The sequence below is a fragment of the Choloepus didactylus genome, chromosome 15 (genome assembly GCF_015220235.1).
Source record: "Choloepus didactylus isolate mChoDid1 chromosome 15, mChoDid1.pri, whole genome shotgun sequence".
NCBI classification, from domain to species: domain Eukaryota; kingdom Metazoa; phylum Chordata; class Mammalia; order Pilosa; family Megalonychidae; genus Choloepus; species Choloepus didactylus.
In genome coordinates, this window is record NC_051321.1 from 6,987,276 (window position 1) to 7,007,029 (window position 19,754).

General features: G+C 47.6%; 1 protein-coding gene across 11 annotated transcripts in view; it reads left to right on the forward strand.

The window, feature by feature from the left end:
- C15H10orf90 (chromosome 15 C10orf90 homolog) overlaps window positions 1-19,754 on the forward strand; it is a 375,991-nt gene that overhangs the window by 347,709 nt on the left and 8,528 nt on the right. For 7 of the 11 annotated variants that reach the window (XM_037804315.1, XM_037804312.1, XM_037804310.1 and 4 more), the window contains 3 exons: window positions 3,153-3,443; window positions 6,439-6,623; window positions 9,524-9,701. In XM_037804315.1, coding sequence (XP_037660243.1) covers window positions 3,153-3,443; window positions 6,439-6,623; window positions 9,524-9,701 — 654 coding nt within the window. The remainder of the gene's footprint in view (window positions 1-3,152; window positions 3,444-6,438; window positions 6,624-9,523; window positions 9,702-19,754) is intronic. The other 4 variants (XM_037804313.1, XM_037804311.1, XM_037804319.1 and 1 more) reach the window with 2 other exon arrangements.

Below are 19,754 nucleotides of genomic sequence, written 5' to 3' on the forward strand. Positions count from 1 at the left end.
GCACAGTACTCAATGGTGAGAGACTGAAAGCTTTCCCTCTAACATCAGGAACGAAACAAGGATGTCCATTGTCACCACTATTATTCAACATTGTGCTAGAAGTTCTAGCCAGAGCAATTCAGCAAGAAAAAGAAATAAATGGTATCCAAATTGGAAAGGAAGAAGCGTAATTCTCATTATTTGCAGATGATAGGATCTTATACTTGGAAAACCCTGAGAAACTGATGACAAACCTACTTGAGCTAATAAATTCAGCAAAGTGGCAGCATATAAGATTAATGCACATAAGTTCAGTAATGTTTCTATACAGTAGAAATGACATAACTGAAGAGACACTCAAGAAAAAGATTCCATTCTCAATGGCAACTAAAAAAATTAAGTACCTAGCAATAAACTTAACCAACAATATAAAAGACCTCTACATAGAAAATTACATAACTCTACTAAAAGAAATAGAAGGCAACCTAAAGAGATGGAGAGATATTCTATGTTCATGGATAGGAAGGCTAAACATATTAAGATGTCAATTCTACCCAAACTGATCTACAGATTTAATGCAATTCCCATCAAAATTCCAACAATCTACTTTTCAGACTTGGGAAATTTAGTCATCAAATTTACTTGAAGGGAAAGATGCCTTGAATTGCTAAAAATATTCTAAAAAAGAAAAACTAAGTGGGGGGACTTATACTACCTGACTTTGAAGCCTACCATAAAGCCACAGTAGTCATTGGCACAAAGATAGACATATTGATCAGTGGAAATGAACTGAGAATTCAGAAATAGACCCCCAGATCTATGATTGACTGATTTTTGATAAGGCCCCCAAATCTACCGAATTGGAACATAAGGGCCTCTTCAATAAATGGGGCTGGGAGAATTGGATATCTATATCTAAAAGAATGAAAGAGGACTCCTACCTCACACCCTATACAAAATTAATTCAGTGTGGATCAAAGATCTCAATGTAAGAGACTACACCATAAAACTCCTAGAAGATAATGTAGGGAAACATCTTCAAGACCTAGTATTCGAAGGTTGCTTCTTAGACATTACACCTAAAGCACAAGCAATGAATGAAAAAATAGGTACATGGGAACTCCTCAGAATTAAAAGCTTCTGTACCTAAAAGTAACCCGTCAAAAAGGTAAAGAGACAGCCAACTCAATGGGAGAAAATATTTGGAAACCATCTATCTGATAAGAGACTGATATCTTGTATATATAAAGAAATCTTATAACTCAATGACAATAGTACAAATAGCCCAATTAAAAAAAGGTCAAAAGATATGAAAAGACATTTCTCCAAAAAGGAAATACAAGTGGCTAAAAAACATATGAAAAAAATGTTCATCTTCACTATTAGCGAGATGCAAATCAAGACCACAATGAGGTATCATCTCACACCAATAAGAATGGCTGCCATTAAACAAACAGGAAAGTACAAATGCTGGAGAGGATGTGGAGAAATTAGAACTTTTATTCATTGCTGGTGGGACTGTTTTATGGTTCAGCCACTCTGGAAGGCAGTTTGGAGTTTCCAGCATTTGCTCTTCTCCATATTTACCAGAAGACCTGAAAGCACTGATACAGATATCTGCACACCGGTATTCATAGCAGCATTGTTTGCAATTGCCAAGAGATGGAAACAACCTAAATGTCCTGCCTCAGATGAGTGGATAAGCAAAATGTGGTATATACGCATGATGAAATACTATGCGGCAGTAAGAAGGAATGAAGTCATGAAGCATATGACAACATGGATGAACCCTGAGGACATAATGTTGAGTGAAATAAGTCAAACACAAAAGGAGAGAGATTGTGTGATACCACTAATGGGAACTCTGTGAAAAATGTAAAACAAGTATTGTAGAATATAGGGAACCTAGAGATGGACAGCAGCTAGTGAAAGGGGAACGATAATCTAATAAGAACAGATAAGATACTGAGGGTAATCTTAATGATACGGGAATGCTCAGGAATGACTATGGTTTGTTAATTTTCTTGTGGTATGGTAGCATATTGGAGGCAATAGTTATTTCAGGATATTTGTTTTTCCTATTCCTTTGCTTTGTTTTGTTTGGAATTTTTTTTTTTTTCAATTAATTAAAAAAAGAGAAAATATAATGAGTATTCCATAAGGAAAAAGAAATGTAAAAACAAAAACAAAAAATAAAAATAAAAAGGGCAAGCAGGACAAAGAAAGTCTCTCTTCTACCCTCAGTTCCTGGCCCTGCCCCACCCTCTCCCAGGCCGCACTGTTTCCGGCTGCTTCTGTGTCCCGCTGTAGATATTCTGACAAACAGGCATCTACTGAGGAAGGGAACTTGACACACTCTCCCTCATTTTGCTTTGTTCGTGTAATAATGTATCCTAGAGATTGCTCCATATCAACACGGTAGCCTCTATCCACCACATGTTTTATAACTGCTGCAAAGCAGGGATATCTGTAATGTATGTAACTAGTCCCCTAGTGGTGGGCACTGGGTAGCTTCCAGGCTTCTGATATTTCCAGGTGGCAGCAGGCAACCCTGTGTAGACGTGTTTAGATCCACTGCGCTATTAGAGGGATTACAGTGACCTGAAGAAGACTTCCTAGCTCTGCACGTGCCCTAACATAACTCAGCATCCATATTTCTGCAATAATGATGATTAACCTTTATTAAGTGTTTACAATGTATCAGACCCTGTGCCTGTGTCCTGTGTCCACCTTATATGAATTATCACTTTTAATCATATGAGTAGAATATATTATTATCTCCATTTTAGAGATGAGGTGAGATAGCTTTTAAGTGGCAGAGGTGAGATTTGAACCCAGGTAGTCTAGCCCCAGAATCAATGTGCTAAACCACCCACTCTGTTGCCCACTGAAGAGATCATTTGAATTTCCAAGGGCACCAGTGAGCACGGTCTCTACAGAGCCCAGTAAATGATAGCAGTGAATTCCTTAACCAAAGTTCCCAGGAACGATGGTAGCATATCGAAAACCACAAGCCCGTGCAGGGCTTGATCACCGGTTTCTCCTTTTCTCCAGAGGCACGGTCGCAGCCCCTTCCAGTCTGGCTCTGGAAGAGGGTTGTGTGCAATAGAAGTCAGTGTGTTAGATTCGGGGCTCATCAGAGATTTTGAACACAACTCTCATTTTATTTTTAGTAGAAACAAAAGCATTTTCTGGAAGCAGCAAGAAGCAACCAGGAGAGATGCATGTGACTTTCTCTGCTCCCCCGGTGGCCCAGACGCCCGTTAAAGACTTCCTTCCCAATGGGGCCGGTCCTGCAAGTGGAGCCTGTCAGTCTAGCAATCTTTCTGAGCCCGCAGAGGGTGCCCATCAGTGCTTCCTAAGACCCACAGTCCCTTTACCTGTGGTTCTCTGCTCCTTGCAAGCTCTGTCCACATCTCCTCAGGAAGACAGTGATGTTGGGATAAAAAGAGAGCTTCCCGAAGGTAAGGAGTGAGGGAGGTAGGGTTGAGATGATTCCTTCTTGGGAGATTCACAGAGTGCCTTTTTCTGGGGCCTGGTTCCTACAAGCTCATCTCACGAGGCTGTCTCTTCTCCATCCGTGAGGGCACAGAAGGAAGCAGGGGCCGCCCGGTCCTGGTGAGACCAGCAGGGTTAAAATGCTGGGTGAGTTTTGCCTCCCAAGCATCGAGAAGCCTGTGGCAGGCCAGGGATTCCCAGAGCCCAAGGCCAGGCTGACCTGAGGTGCTCCACGAATGGCAAACCCCACACTTAGCTACGGAAGGTTCAGGGTGCTGGTGTGGGGGCTGTAGAAGCAGCCAGTCACCGGACCATCGTAGAGTGTGGTCCCCTCTCACTGACAAGCAGTGATGACGGCTGAGGGGTGGGTGTAGAGCCCCCACCATGTGCTAGACCTTTTACAAGTAGGACCTCCCTTGACCTTGACGATGACCTTGAAGTAGCCTCATGTAACTCTCTGCAGGCCGAGCATTACTATATAAAGAACATAAGATAAAGTAAAAGAAAAATGGTCTGTAATACCCAGTTATGTCAGTGCACAAATCTGGATGTTTTACCACTCTATAAAGGGTCTTCACGAAGAGCTATGCACAAGGACAGAAAGGAAGATGCTGGATTAAGTGTCTTTGGGTTGTAAATATTAAAACAGTTGTGGTAATTGATAAGGAAAAATAATTTTGTGTTGGATTCCAAGTTAATCTCTAGCCCTTCCTTCAGTTATCCATTAAATAAGCATTTATTAAACACCTACTGTATGCCAGGCACTGTGCTCTATGCCCAGAAGCTGACCGTGTCCCTGCCTCCAGGGGCTCCGGGCCCAGTGCAGGAGGCAGTGGTGTGACAGCCCACGCCTGTGTGATGGACGATGGGAAGCAGAGGGCAGCCCTGACATCGAGGAGAGGCTGGCCAGAGACCTTTCTGCCGAGGAGATGACTTACAGCAGGAACTTGAGAGTTGATTGGAAGTTCAGAAATCAGACCCGAGCGTTGCAGGCTGAGGGAAAGGCACTCGTGACGCAGAGGGTTGATGGAAAGGGGGAGCTGCGAGGGGGCCAGGGGGAGGAGAGGAGGGAGGGGCCTGACATGAACCTGCAAAGGTCCCATGGTCAGGTTGGGGTGCCCCTTAAAAGCCCCCCCAAGGGAGTTGGGACTGAAGGCAGGGCTGAGCCCTTGAAAGGAAGAAAGAGAACTGGATTTGTTTGAAGGAAGCCACTGAGCCAGGTGGGGGACAGACAGTGGGGGTAGAGGCTGGGGGAGGTGAGGAGGAGCCGCAGGAGGTAGGCAGGGTCCCGGGGAGCAGGGGCCACAGGAGAGGGTATTTCTGGGATATGGCGGACAGATCTTCAGCTGTGAGCAGGGAAGACGCCGGGCGCGTTGGGACTGGCCTGGGGTTGCTGGTTCTGGAATCGGGGTGGGTGATGAAGGATGTAAAGACACTGTGGCCTGCCGTGTGTGTGAGGTGAGCATGAATAAAGTTTCACCACATCACATGGGATCACTGTGATGGGAGGCAGAACTCATTCTGGCAGGGGCCTGAGAACTGGACAGGGGAGTCAGGGGAAAGAAGTTTCCAGCAGAAGAAACGGGAACAAATGCTCGGGAGAATGAAGGAGAATGATTTGAGAACTTCTAAGTAGGGGGGTGTTGGTAGGGCATCAGAGGTGACGGCTGCAGGGGGAACGTCCCCTGTGGACGAGCCAGGGAAAGTCTGGTCTGCGTGGACTCAGAGGCAGGAGAAAACCTTGATGGATTTGGAGCAGAGATGGGACAGCCGGTCACACCAGAGAGGACCCAGGTATGACTAGTGGTCATCACAGAGGGGGCCTCAGCTTAGAGCTTCAGGGGACCGTGGTGATGTGGCCTGTGGCCAGGTGAGCCTCGCGACGGCCATCCCTCCACTCCCAACCGAGCAGCTCCTCTGGGGCTCCAGGCTGCAGCGAGAGGTGCTGGTGAATAAGATCTGGCCCAGCCCTGGAGAGAGTCAGAGGCTCTTGGATCTGGGATATCATTACAGCCCTACCTGGTAGCTGCCCAGGTGTGTGAGGGGCATCCCACTGTGGGGACACAGGTCAGGGATGGATTCTGCCTTGGGAAGGTGAAGGAGGTTCCCAGAGGATTTGCAGTTAGCCTGGAGGTTGGAGGAATCCAGAGGGCTTTGTGGAGATGGACAGCATGTGGGGTGGGGCTGAGAAAGAGCCTGTTGGGTTTCAGAACTGGATAGTTTGGTGAGGCCATGACTGGGGTGGGGGAGAGAGGACACTCACCCCGGAAGGGTGGGCTGGGGGCAGAAGGAAAGGAGACTGTGTGCCAGTGATCAGGATCTGATCAGGAAATGTAATCCCTCCTTCCATGACCCCCACTTTGGGGAGAGACCAGAGGCCACCAGAGAGGCTGCCCTGCTGGCGGTGCTATTGAATCCCACTCATTTCCTAACCTTCTCCATAGAGGAAAGTTGAAAGGGAACCAGGAAGAGGCCAAACATAATTCCAATTCCTAACGTAAAGGCAGCAGTAGTCTCTGGCAAATTAAGGGGAGGGATAAATAATTGAATACAATTCCTCTGTCTTACATCATTAGCATAGCTAACATAAGACAGATTAATACACTGTCCCCAAGCAAGCGAACTGTAATAATTGTACAGGACACCCTTAATATGAAGCACAGAAGACAAAAATTTCTTTCCACTGCAAGCAAATGCATTTTAAACATCAGAAGCCAAGAGAACACCTAAATGGTATAATTAGTTCAACGTGAAGTTGGGCGGAACGCAAACCTGCCTCCCTGTGGCTGGGGGTTGGGGTGGGGGCTGCAATTAGGCATGAGCTCATCGGCTTAACGAGGTCCATTGATAATCCACTGGCATTTCTGTTTCCAAAATTGTCTTCTGTGTCTAATAGCATTCAGGAGCCATACGAAAATCGCTTGGTGCCCTCTAAGTGAAATTCTCAATCTTCTTTCCCAGGAGGTTATAGATGTTGTGACTTGGTTGTAAAAATAAAGGAGTGCAAGAAGGGCGAGGACTCAAACACACTGAAGCCTGAGCCCGTGCCCCCTGAGCCAGCGCCTCCCCGGGAACCGGAGACCCCCGATCTGCCGGAAGACTGTTCCGAGCCTCAGCAGACGCCTGCAAGCTCCTTGACTTTGCAGGTAAGCCACCGGGGCACCTCGGCTTGATTCCTGCCAAGAGGAGATGTTTCCCCGGAGTCGGTGGATGCACCATCTCACCTGATGCTACTTGGTGGGCTGTGAGAGTCTGGGCAGCCCCCCTCACCTTTCTGGGCCCCTGTATTTTCCCTTGTTCAAAAATGGAGATACCTTCTCCACTGGGTTAGACTGAGGATAGAATAATATCAATAATGATAATAATTAGAGCAGTGACAGCGAGCTTTTGTTGCGGACTTACCGGGACCCAGGTGTTGTGCATAGGCAGCAGCTCCTCCGAGCCTGACAACACCTCTGCGAGGTAGGAGCTATTAACAGCCTCATCCTGCAGGTGAGGCATTGAGCCTTGGAAAGATTACGGGAGTCATACAAAATCACGTAGCCACACGGCCAACGATATGTGCAAGCTTTTGTGTAGTCTTTTCCTGATTGTAGAAGTGTTATGTATGTACATACATGCACTTTTAAAAAAAAAAAAATTTTACTAATAGAGCACAGAAAACATGGTGTTCCCATCCACACCCCTACCCCAACCTGCCTGGCTTCCCCTGCTATTAGCATCTCGCATTAGTGTGGTACATTTGTTAAAATTGATGAACCGATATTGATACATTATTAGTGACTGAAATTCCTACTTTATATTAGAGTTCCTTCTTGGTGGTGTATTGCTCTATGGGTTTTGGAAAATGCATAATGTCATGTATCCACTGTTGAAGCTTCATACAGAATCATTTTACTGCCCTAAAATTGCCCTGGGCTCTACCTATTCACCCCCCACCCCCATGAGCCCCTGGCAACCACCAAACTCTTCACTGACTTGATAGTTTTACCATTTCTAGAATGTCCTATAGTTGCAATCATACAGTTGTGTCTCCTTTCACTAAGCAATATGCATGTTTAAGCTTCCTCCATATCTTCCATGAATGTGGGAGCTCATTTCTTTTTATTACTGAACAATATTCCAGTGTATGGATGTACCATAGCTTGCTATCCATTTGCCCTTCACCTATTGGAGGGCATCTTGGTTGCTTCTAGTTTGGGGCAATTAATGGATAAAGCTGCTATAAACCTTTATGTGCAGGTTTTCATATGGACATACATTTTCAACTCCTTTACAATGCAGCACAAGTGCTGGGTCCTCTGGTGAGCCTCTGTTGGATTTTGTAAGAAACTGCTCAACTATATTCCAGGGGGAGCATGCCATTTTGCCCTCCACCAACAGTGAGTGAGACTTCTGTCACTCTACCTCCTGCCAGCCCCTGGTGTTGGCGTTTTGGATTTTAGCCCTTCAGATTGGTATGTAGCAGGGTCCCATTGTTTTTATGTACATTTTTTAAAGTTGAAAAACTCCAGAGATATAAAAAATTAGAAAAGGCAAATGACCTCAGAGAAAGCCCCGGTTAACAGTGTATTGCACATGGATCTACACCTGTTAGGAAGGTGCTTGGTATACTGCAAACCTCTGCAAATGTGGTGAAGCATTCACCCGCTGGCCACTGCCCTCATGGGGTCCCAGACAGACCCAAGTGAAGGTTCCTCTCTGATGCAAGAACATTACGGAGCCCCGAAAGCATCTTGGGTTCCTTTCCCAGGTTCCCCAGGCGGGTGGCTGGGCTGCAGCCACGCTTGGGCCAGCAGGCCATTCCCAGGGTTCTGGAACATTCCCAAAGCTTCAGCATAACCCAGCAGCTTGTACCTGGTGCCTAGGGGCTGGATGTAGCTGTGTGCTGGCCAAGAAGTTTCCTTTACCAGCACAGCCTTGGAGGGGCCTTCATGAGGAGGGGAGCCCAAGCCACCCCCTCTTCCCAAGGACTCTGCACTCCCAGAGGACTGGGGAGGGAGGGAGGGATGTCTCAGCCACAGCAGCACACACCAGCCTTTGCTGAGCTCCTACTCTATGCAGATCTCGGGGCAGTGGCTGTGAGGATGTGATGAGAGGAAGACATGTCAAGCCCGAGAGATAAACGTGCGAAACGGCTCTTGCACAGGCTTCCTTGGGGAGATGGAATTGGGGCTGATGGACCTGGGTGGTGGTACCCAGGCAGGGAGCAACCTGAGCAAGGAGAGGCAGTGTGGACCCACAGCTACTGTTCCGGTCTCACCATGTGGTCACAAACAAAACACCAAACTACCGTGGGCCTCAGTTTTTGCATCTGTCAAATGGGGACAAACATATCTGCTTTACAGGGTCCAGTGGGGATTCTAAGAAATGACAGACACACATGCAGCGCCCAGGCCGGCATCCAGCACAGAGCAGAGCTTCGGTCAGTGGAGGCTGCTCTCTTTCAGTTGACCCGAGTGGGGCTCAGCTTAGTGTGGGCAGTGGGGCTGCAGCGAGGGACGAGGTGGAAGTGGAAATATGGGGAATTTTGACTTCTTCCTTGGTGCTTACAGAACCATTTTGTGTAGGTACAGATAGCCCACAGACCCTTTCTCCCTGGGAGGAGAAATTCTTTTCCTTTAGCCTGGGAAGCTACCCATTTTACCCCCCAGAAGAACACAAGCCTCCATTCCTTCCCCACCCCTGTTTTTGGAATATGGAATTTAGGGTCCCCAGATTTGGGTCTGTTGGAAATGAGCTGACTGACAGGGTTGAAGAAAGCTTGGGGAGTTCGCTTTTGCACTCGTAGCCTTCGATGCTCATTACGCGTCGATCTGCATCCGGGTGGCCCTCGGTGTTGGCAGGCCCGGCAGCAGGACCTGTGTCATCTGCACGTGTCAGTCGTCACATGAGGCTCTGGAAGGAAATCATGACCTGCTAATGCCCTGCGGCTTTGGGTCCCTAAGTGTTGCCCTTTTGATCAGCTTTTTGGCCAAATCAGATGGATCCATGTTCTTCCTGTGTCACTTTTCTCAAAAGAAAATATTTTCTTTGCTCCAACTAGGAAGCGCTGGAAGTACATAAACCTCAGTTCATTTCACGCTCGCAAGAACGGCTGAAGAAAGTAGAACACATGGTACAGCAGAGAAAAGCACAGCGGGACGCGAACCTGGGGCAGAAGCAGAGCCTCCTACCCGTCCGTGTCAACAAGAAGCAGTTCACTGTTCCCCATCCGCTTAGCGGTAAGCTGCTGGTGGCTCGGGGGGATTCGGGTGAGACTGAGGGGTCTCTGAGGCTGGAGCCTGCACCTGGGGCTGATGGTCCACATGATGCCTCTGATGTACGCAGGGTTCGTGTTCGCTCTGAGTGGCCATGTCTCCGTGTCCTGAATCCTACTCTGGGGAACTCTGCAGGGGCATTGAATTCAGTAGAAGTAACTTGAGACACAAATCTACCATTAGAGCTGGGAAGGAAGCCACACAACTCCAGCAGCCAGGGTAGCAAGTTCAAATTCTTGGCTCTCAAAAGATATTTGCAAGAGATCCCCTTAGCCCTTTAGAGATTGCAAAACAGACTTTGGGTTGTGAGGTTGACTCCAGATTGTCTACATCAACATTCATCATCCTGAAACCCTGTTCCTGCTGTGCGCTCAGGGAAAGGATGGCCGGCTTTCAGAGCACTGCTAGGCCAAGGTCAAGCTGACCTTGTCGTGGAGGGCACACGTTTGCTCATGGGAGGAATACACACCAAGATGGCTCTCTGGGCCAGGCTCCTCACTAGGAGCTGGGGAGAGCACAGTGAGGAACACTGACCTCAGTCCTTTCTTCACAGAGCTCATAAACAGGCTATTAAACAAAGCAAGAATAACAATGAGGAGAGGAGGGCAACAATGGGGGGCAGGGGGGCACATACTATGGGCTGCCAAGCCAAATCTTAAAATCTGGAGGCCTGGAGAAATCTCAGGGTTGTTCCTTTGGCTAAAGGAACTTGATCTTTCTTCCTAGAAAAATGCTCAGGCTCTTAGGAGGTAAAACTATGGGTATAATTCTGAGTAAAAGCCCTCTGGGAGAATAACCATGTTCAGTAAAGTGCAGCTCAGCAAACATCACAAAGATATTGCAGGGGCACCTGGGGGACAAAGGAAAATGGAGTTTGATACAATCTCAGTCTCCATCATCACTAAGTCTTTCCTTATCCCACGTGTCACTGTCATCAACACAAGGCTCTGGAAGGAAATCATGACCTGCTAATGCTCTGTGGCTTTGAGCCCCTTTGCTTGGAGAGTTGTCCAAAGGCCCTGGCCAAGGTTGACTTGAATGCGTTCTTCTCTTGGCAAAGGATTCAGCAATTCACCTTCCCCTGCTGACACTTGCTGCTATGCTAAGAAAAGGGAATAAACAAGATGAACGTGAGAAGTTCAGAGTCCCCCACTTGAAATCAGGTCATTAGCCATTTCAAGTTGGTTGGCAAATAAAGGCTCAATTTGGGTGTATTTGCCAAGGGACTGTTTAGTTTCTGGCTCAATAAAGAATGCTAAGTTCAGGTACAGACTTTGTAAGTCTGAACCCCCTCCTTCCAGGGTCCTCCGGGGACCTGACAGCCCACGCTCGCCCTGGGAAGGACTGGCTGGGTGCCCAAGGCATGTGTTCCCCTCGGCCTCAATCTTTTTGAAGATGTCACTCAATAAAAATGGCTAGGTGACCAAATTTGTGGTCAACAAATATAAAACGATACCATTTTAGAGTCGGACATATTCTCATATGCACAAAAGTGGAATCTGAGGCCATCCTTTTCAGTCAGCTCCCTTCCTCCTGCACAGGAAGCAAAATGAGAAGCAGATGCAATAGGGAACTTTCCCCAGCGTGGTGACCGCACCAAGTCCCTCGTCTCCCAGGCCTGCCATCTTCCAGAAGCACCACACTGCCCACAACAAACAGACTGTGACACCACCATACCAAATATTGGAGACGGTTTTGCTTTGGCCATCCAACTGTGGGATTTTGATGGGAACAAATATCCTTACAACTTCACATTCCTATAAATGAAAATTTTAAAATCCAATATGATGAAAGACAAGCAAGCCCAGTGATCAGGTTTAGAGAACCAAAGTGCCTCTTTATTCCCCAAATTCCAAGACAGTCCTGGCTACCAGAACGTGCTTGGTGGGACGTGGTTGGCTTGGCTTTTATGGCCATTCTGGCCGTCCCTGCAGGATTTATGTGTTGATGAGAGTTTGCATTTGTTTGAGGTCAGTCAAATCAGACAACTTCTGAAGCCAGAGCCTTGTGTGAGCACGGATGAAAGTGAGGGGACATTGAAGGCCCCATTAAACAAGTCTACAGTGTGTGTCTTGTCTTCAGCCTGTCTGCTGGCAAGATGATAAAAGCAAAATGTAGATGTTTTTCTGGCATGCTAAATTAGTTAATAAGTCATACGCATGAGCAGGCTCTGGCCACAGTGTCAAGGCGTCTGTTAAAAAGAACGTTCGCATTTTCTTTCGCTTCTGGGGTAGCTGCCTCCAGGCAGTGCCCACCCCGCCTGGTGGCTTTGCAGCAGACCTGAGAGGTTCCCACTGACAAGCCACCCACTCGTGGGCTGCCGGGAAAAGTGATTCCCTGGACACGCAGAGATGAGTGTGGTCGAGGGCCATGGAGGCTTCCTGTTGGCTAATGAATTCTGAGTGGCCTTGGAGGCTTAAAGGCATGTGTGCTCAGAGGCGTGCCGTGTGTGCGCGTGCGTACATGTTAAGTGGAACTAGGGCTCCCTGCTAGGAGGCGGGGGTTTCATGAACAGCTGAGGGCTACAGAAACCGGGAAGATGCACTCGGAGGCCCTGCCTGCAGAGCCAGCCCACTCTTTGCCATCTGTCCCATCACCTGTAGCTCCAACTCCCAAAGCCAATAAACTCATAAATCTCTTTCCTCGCCCGGGAGCTGCCTGGCTCAGCTTTGCACGGCCGAAGCACTGATGCGAGGAACTCGGGCAATCAGCTGTTCTGCAGGCCTTTTGGGAGCACCTGCTCTGGGCTGGGTCTCAGGTGGGGAGCACCTAGAGGAAACACAGACTCATATGGAGGCAGTGGCAGCAGGCTGTGCCCAGGTTGCCATGGAAACCCAGAGGGGGCGGACTTGCTCCCAGCTTGGGGACATTGGGGAGGAGGTGATAGGGGAGACCTCTGGCTGCATCAGGGTGAGGGGAAGCTCTGCGGGTGAATTGTGGTGCGGGGTGGGGAGGGCAGGGGTGTGGTAGGGAAGGAAGACATCCCAGGCAGAGGATGTAAAAGCAGAGCAGTGAGCGGTAGCTAGGGGTGCTCAGTTCAGCTATGACTGGAGCATAAAACAGGCATGTAGGGCAGATTGGGGAGAGGTAGGGGCCCCAGGAAAGAAGAGGTTTAAAGGCATTGTATATGCTGCAACAGAGTTTAGCTTTATTCCGGGGGCAAGAGCAGAGGTAGGGAACTGAGCAGTAAAGATCCAGGCAAGAGGTGATGAGGGCAAGGGCAGGGGCAGTGGGGGAGCAGAGGAGTCGCAGGTTGAGAGGTTCTCAGGGGGAAGAAGCAATGACATGTGGCACTCGCTGAGCTGTGGAGGACAGCAGATGAAACCTCTCCCTGCTCAATTCACCAGAGTTACCCGGGAGCTGTAAGCCAGGCTTCCTCGCCAACGCCAAGCAGCACCTCGGTCCCAGGTGGATTTGGTGATGCTCAAAGGTCAGCCATCACTGGAGGTTAGCATTGCAGAATTAGTCACTGCTTCTTCCTTGCAGGATTGTGGTGGGTGGGATGCACCCAAAGCACATGTGGGGTGTCGCATACACAGCTGCTGCAGGTAGTAGGCATTTGTCAGTGGCTGTGCTCACCCCCCACTGGATCTTCTGTTGAGATATCTGTGGTTTCATCCTGTTCCCACTACAGCACCCCAAAGTGGGCCTTGGCCATCCCCAACTGGGCTGGGTATCCAGACTCAGAACCTCCTTGGCTTTCACCCCACACTGTGCAGCCAGACACCTCTGTCCACCCCTGCCCTCCCCAGTTGGTCTCACTTTCTGTCCTTCCTTAACTTGGGGAACATTCATAACCAGGGTCCCCAAACCTCCTGTCCATGCCTCTATTTCAAAGGCATGGGCCCCTCCACTTCAAATGTTCTCTTCTCCTCTCTCTCTTTCCTGCAAAATCCCACCTCATCTCATAAGCCTGGCTCAAGCCCAGCTTCTTAGTGAAACTCTTGCCCCCAAGGCCCTTTCTTCTGCTTCCTGTAACATATGGATACTTGTATAGTGGCTTTCATTTCTCAAACGGAGCACTTTTGTTCATTTTGAGTCACTGGGGGTCCCTCTACTCATTTCTCCAGCCAATTGGGAAAGCCTGATGTCCTCAAACACAGCCATGTCACCTTGATCTGTCTTCTTGTTTTCTCCTCTGCCTGTTGGGGTGCTTCCTCCAGGCTCTCCCAGGTTACCCCTCTAGCCTTTGAATGTGTGGGAAACCCATCAGGAAAACCCTCTTCTTCCAGGAAGCCCTCCCTGACCCTCATCAGTCCCTCCGTCTCTGTTCCCCCACCCCTTAGAGTACTGGTAGCTTCCCCCCCACCTTTTTTTTGATCTTCATTTAATTGAGATATATTCACATACCACGCAGTCATACAAAACAAATCATACATTCGATTGTTCACAGTACCATTACATAGTTGTACATTCATCACCTAAATCAATCCCTGACACCTTCATTAGCACACACAAAAATAACAAGAATAATAATTAAAATGAAAAAGAACAATTAAAATAAAAAAGAACACTGGGTACCTTTGTCTGTTTGTTTCCTTCCCCTATTTTTCTACTCATCCATCCATAAACTAGACAAAGGGGAGTGTGGTCCTTATGGCTTTCCCAATGCCATTGTCACCCCTCATAAGCTACATTTTTATACAATTGTCTTCAAGATTCATGGGTTCTGGGTTGTAGTTTGATAGTTTCAGGTATCTACCACCAGCTACCCCAATTCTTTAGAACCTAAAAAGGGTTGTCTAAAGTGTGCGTAAGAGTGCCCACCAGAGTGACCTCTCGGCTCCTTTTGGAATCTCTCTGCCACTCAAGCTTATTTCATTTCCTTTCACATCCCTCTTTTGGTCAAGAAGATGTTCTCCGTCCCGTGATGCCAGGTCTACATTCCTACCCAGGAATGCATCTCCCTGTGTCACCCTCCTCCTGCCTTCTTCCCTTTGTGTCACAGTCAGGTGGGTGTGTTGCAACAATCTCACTAGATGAGAAGCACCTAAGGGCAGACGCCACACCCAGTCACTCTGGTATTCCCTGCTGCATCTAGCAAATTAGACTGAATTGATTTGAGCTGCCTTATCCGCGCTTCCCCAGGTGGAACGGAATGCTCGGGAAGCACTGCAGAGTTCCTCCCCCAGCAGAGCTGTTACTGGTGGTTCTTGGCTGGAGCAGATATTAATATTAATTTGCATTCCCCGAGCATCAGGCCAGAGGAGTGACCCAGCAGGTATGAACTGGTAGCGGGCATCCTCACAGTCCGAAAAACATGCTGCTCTCCGTGCAGCTGGCGGCGCACTGACCACATCCTTGCTTTTGCCTGATCTGATCCCCGAAGGGCTCGCCATGGAACATTTAAAGAAATATTTGGGGGTATTTTCCCAATATCACTCACAAAGGAATTTTTAATGGGCTTATCTGAGAGCAGTAAGTTAATTTTCTACTTGATCAGCCCACAGAAAAGACAGGAAACATAATTTAGCCAAACGGCTTTTCCCCTTTTTTAGGGGAGCAGGGGGAAAGGTATTTTCTTGTGTTTGTAAAGAATCATGGGAAGAAAATATCAATTTATGTAGAAATGCTGAATTGCAGAATGGTCAGGACCGTGACTTTCTGGAAGATTCCTTTTCCCACCTGCCTTGGCTTTCTTTTCCAGTGGTGTCCTTTCTATCCCACCACATGGTTCTGTAATAAACCTCGCAGAGACATGAAGGATATAAATCTACTTTGTATCTGTTGGTTCCTATAGTTGGCAACCAGCCTGAGGTTTATTAATCATCTATAAGTCACCATATTTTGCTGTTTTCTAAAAAAAAAAAAAAAAATGCTTGGAAACCCTGGAATTGGAGCAAGCAGTGGATTTTTGTTGCTTGATCAGAATTGTACCAGAAATTGCTGTTTTGTGGTGAGATGTGAGTTCTGAGCCGTTTTTCAAGCTCCTTTAAATGAGTAATTTAAATGTGGCATTCTTAAAAAATATATACCAAAAAAAACCAATTTTAAAGAAAATGTGGAGAAAGCATACCAGATCTTGTTTTTCTATCTACAGACTGAATCCTCTCTGACAGCCACTAATAATAGTTTTGAAAACTGAGAACTAATCATACCTGTTAATGTCCTTGCAGTTAGTCTCACTTTTCTCCCCTGTATCCTCTAGGCTAGCACTGCCCAAAATGCATTCCAGAGGAGGACTGACCCTTTCAGATTCCTTTGAGAAATATTTTGTATACTGTACTCCTATAAGTTCACACTGCCTAATGTATGTTAAAGGCACTGATAAGTCCCGCAGCAAAGAAGCTGCTTAATTTTGTTTAACCTTGTTTTCCCTAAATTTCTTTGACCTTGGGTGCTCTTATCTAGTTCTTCACTTTGCAAACAGTGCTCCAGGAATCTTTATTACAGAAATATCTACCATGCTTTGCTGAAGAAATCCCAACCAGGGCTTCAGTCTCCTCAGAAATCTGGGGCTGTGGGAAGGTGGCCTCATCTGCAACCTGTTAGTCTAGCATCCATGGGTAGCAATGGCTGAGGGGCCCCAGGGACCTCTGGGGAGGGCTATGGTGCCCCTTTTGCCATCTGTGACCGGCTCTGCCTCACTGGAAATTTGCCCAGCAACAGGCTCTGCCAGCAGCTGTCTGGACACACTCCCCTGACATCTGTAATGATGTGCTGCCTCACTGGTGCCCGGCACCGTGTCCTCCAGAAAAAGCGGAGCCAGTCCTAATCCCTTGGAAAGTGCTTCCCAGATGTCACAGCATGAAATAACCAAGGAGAAGAGGGAAGCAGGTCAGAGAGGAGGACTTTTCCATACCAATGAGCTGAGAGAATGGCTGGAGGAAGCAATAAACTGTCAGAGAACTAACTGCGCATCCAGGCAGAGGCTCGCCTTCCCCTGCGTCACCCTCCCGGGCAGCTCCTTCAGAGTGAGGCACGCCGCCCCCCACCCGGGGTAGGAGGGCACAGAGATGCTGTTAAAGTAGGGTTGCCAGGTTTGTCAAATTAAAATATAGGGCACCTGAATTTGCATGTCAGAGCAACAACAAATTATTTATTTATTTATTTGTTTGTTTTTGTGTAAGAATGTCCCATGCAATATTTGGGATATACTCATACTAAAAAAATTTTTGTAGTTGCTCTGACATGCAAATTGCACTGGTCTCCTGTATTTTATCTGGCAGTCCTTCCTCGACATCTCAAAACCCACGTAAGGGCTTAGCTCTTTTTTCATTATCACTCTTTTCACCTTAAATCAGTGATCAGAATCATTGGGTAGCTTCCTGCAAAACACAGCTCACCGAACAAAGTCCCGCAATTTCTCATTCAAATAATCTGGGGTGGAGTTTGAGAACTTGCAGTTCTAACAGGTTCCCAGGTGAATCTGGTGCTGCTGGTTTGGAGACTTGAAGATAAATGGAAGCCACATGGCTGCTGGCATTTATAGGAAAATATAAGCCCCACTTTGAGAATCGCTACCTAATGTCTTCTGCAGTGGGGAAAAAAAATCCCATTAATTCCATCAGTGTCTCAGTCCTCAGGTCTTTTACCCAGTTACTGTGGGACCTGCGGTAAATCCCTTAATCACATCCTCAGTCTTCTCACCTGTAAAGAAGAGGTAAGGAGGCTGCTCTATGGGGTCTAGTAAGGACAAAAGTGTGAATTGGGAGGTTCAGGGCCTGTGCCGAGGGGGGACTTGGGGAATGATAGACTCCAATCTTTAAAGAGGCCACTGTTACCCCAAAGTACAGAGGAGAGAGCAAACCTAAGAGAGCTTAGGTAGCTTTCCCAAGGGCACACGGCCACTGAGCAGCAGGCCTGAACTGGGCCCCGATCTCAGAACTCACACATGTAACTTCACCATCTTATGAGTGGCCAGCAAGCCAAAGAAATCCTTCTATGTACATCTATGTACTATGAATTTCCTGCCATACTTTTGTGAGGACATTAAGGATTGGGGTCTTTCAATTTTATAGGTTGAGCAAAGCTCCCACTTGCTGAGGGTGTGCTCTTTGCAGAAAATACCGCACGCCACTTTGCCGGCTGCCATGAAGCCCCCTGGGGGACTGGACATGGGAGGTTCCCTTTGTGATCTTCTGGTCCTTGGCAGGGATCTGGCGTCACTTGAATGTCTCTGATCCTGGGGACACAGGGGTTGGTTACAAATTTGCACAGTGGCGCGTGCACCTGAGTTTGCTGTTGCCTGGGTCCTTGGTGGCCTGCCCCACTGGTGGCCTGAGCTGTGGGTGGGTGCAGGAGGAACCCACCACTGAGACAGGTCAGCCTTCCGCGGTGGGCCCCATGACTTTTATGGGGAGCTAATGGAGATCCTTGAGACTTTGTCTCCCTTGCTGTGTTCCTTGGGGAGTGACCAGCCAATAAATATGAATATTAAGCGGTTGGTGTCTTAATATGTCAGGATGGAGTGAAAATGGAAGGGAGTGGGGCAGTGGGTGTTGGTGGTGGGCATGAGGAAGCAAATGAAGTAGAAGAGGCTCCCCCTCTCTTCTGGGGGTTCACGTGCCTCTTGGAGGAAGTCAAAATCAAGATGAGAATCACGAAGGAGAGGACCCCAAGGGAGTGGGGAGCAGAAGGGGGCTGATGACAAAGCATCTGCCCACCCCAATAGTGCTGCAAGCACGGGCCCAAGAGATATACCAGTCAGGGCCAGGGGGTGCACCACTAACTCCATTTCTCTCCAAAAAGGTTTTTCAATTGAGATGCCTTTGTTTGACTTTGGGGTCTGGGCTCCCCTAGTTGTGGAGGCCAAAGCGCTGCACCCTCAGTCTTGCCTGCTCATGTTGCATCAGGGTCCTTCCTGAAGGAAGATCTGAAGGTCTGTAGGAGACTCCCAGGTTGCCAATGTTCATGGTGGGCCCTTCTTATCATACCTCCCTAGAAGGGCAGACCCTTCCTCGAATCCATCCTTCAGCTCCTGGACACCCCATCTTTTAATGGGTGCCCCAAGATGGCGACCCTGCTCTACCTTGAGAATCACTGTCTCTGCAGGAGCTCAGCTGTCAGGGAGAATGATTTTCATGGCCTTCACCAGGAGCCCCTTATTCTCAACCTGAGGATGCAAAAAGCAATGGGTATCTCTAGACACCTCTTGTTTATTTTCCATTTATTGGTTTTGTAGTCCTTCACCAAGGGCCTGAGAGCCTCGTTGCATATTTCAAACCATGACATTGCATCTCCCTGGTATGTCTGAGTGATAATTGGCACATGGTGTCCTTTTGATACAAATGCCAGCATCTGTGCTGCTCCCACTTCCCTTCCCGGCCCTAGAACAAGCTGTTTACCATGTGTGGTTGTCATTCATGAGCAGGATTCTACAGAAGGCTAGACATAATTTTAGAGAAATAAGAATATTTATCCAGCACCGGATTTTGTCATTACAAGAGCACTTTGGAGGCAAATAGCCTGTGGGCCTTTTGCTTGCTTTTGTTCTGTGTAGTGTGCACTATTTAATTTCTGGAGGGCTAATTAGTCCAAGATAGACCACTCCGCTGTTGATGACAGCAAACAAATCAGAGGTCCCACTGTGGTGAGCTGAATAGAAGTAATATTCAAGTAACTGGATTTAAATCTTGAAAACCATAATGTAATACTCCAGTGGCAGGGCTGCCAGCTGCACATTGGCTTTTAAATCAGCCTAAGGCACCTTATGATCTTCGAATACACATGTATTGGGTTCCCTTTTTAGGGGAAAAATCCCCCAGACCTTTTTTCTTCCTCTAAAACACACCCATTTCTATTTCTTTCGGGAGGCCCAGTCTTTAATGGAAAGAGGATTTGGGGAGGTACAAATGTGGCATCTCCACTCCAAATAGTTATCTGTTGGTTCCCAGCTAAATTCTCTTGGTTTTGGTGTTTCCAAGGGAAGCGAACGTCTGAATCATTCTTCAAAGAGTTCAGGGTGACTGCAGAAAATAGGCTTCTGGAAGGGAATTGTCCTAATAAATCTAGTGTGAACTTGATTATCATTTAGATTACTTGTTCAATAGGGAAAATGAAGCTTTGCAATCAGAG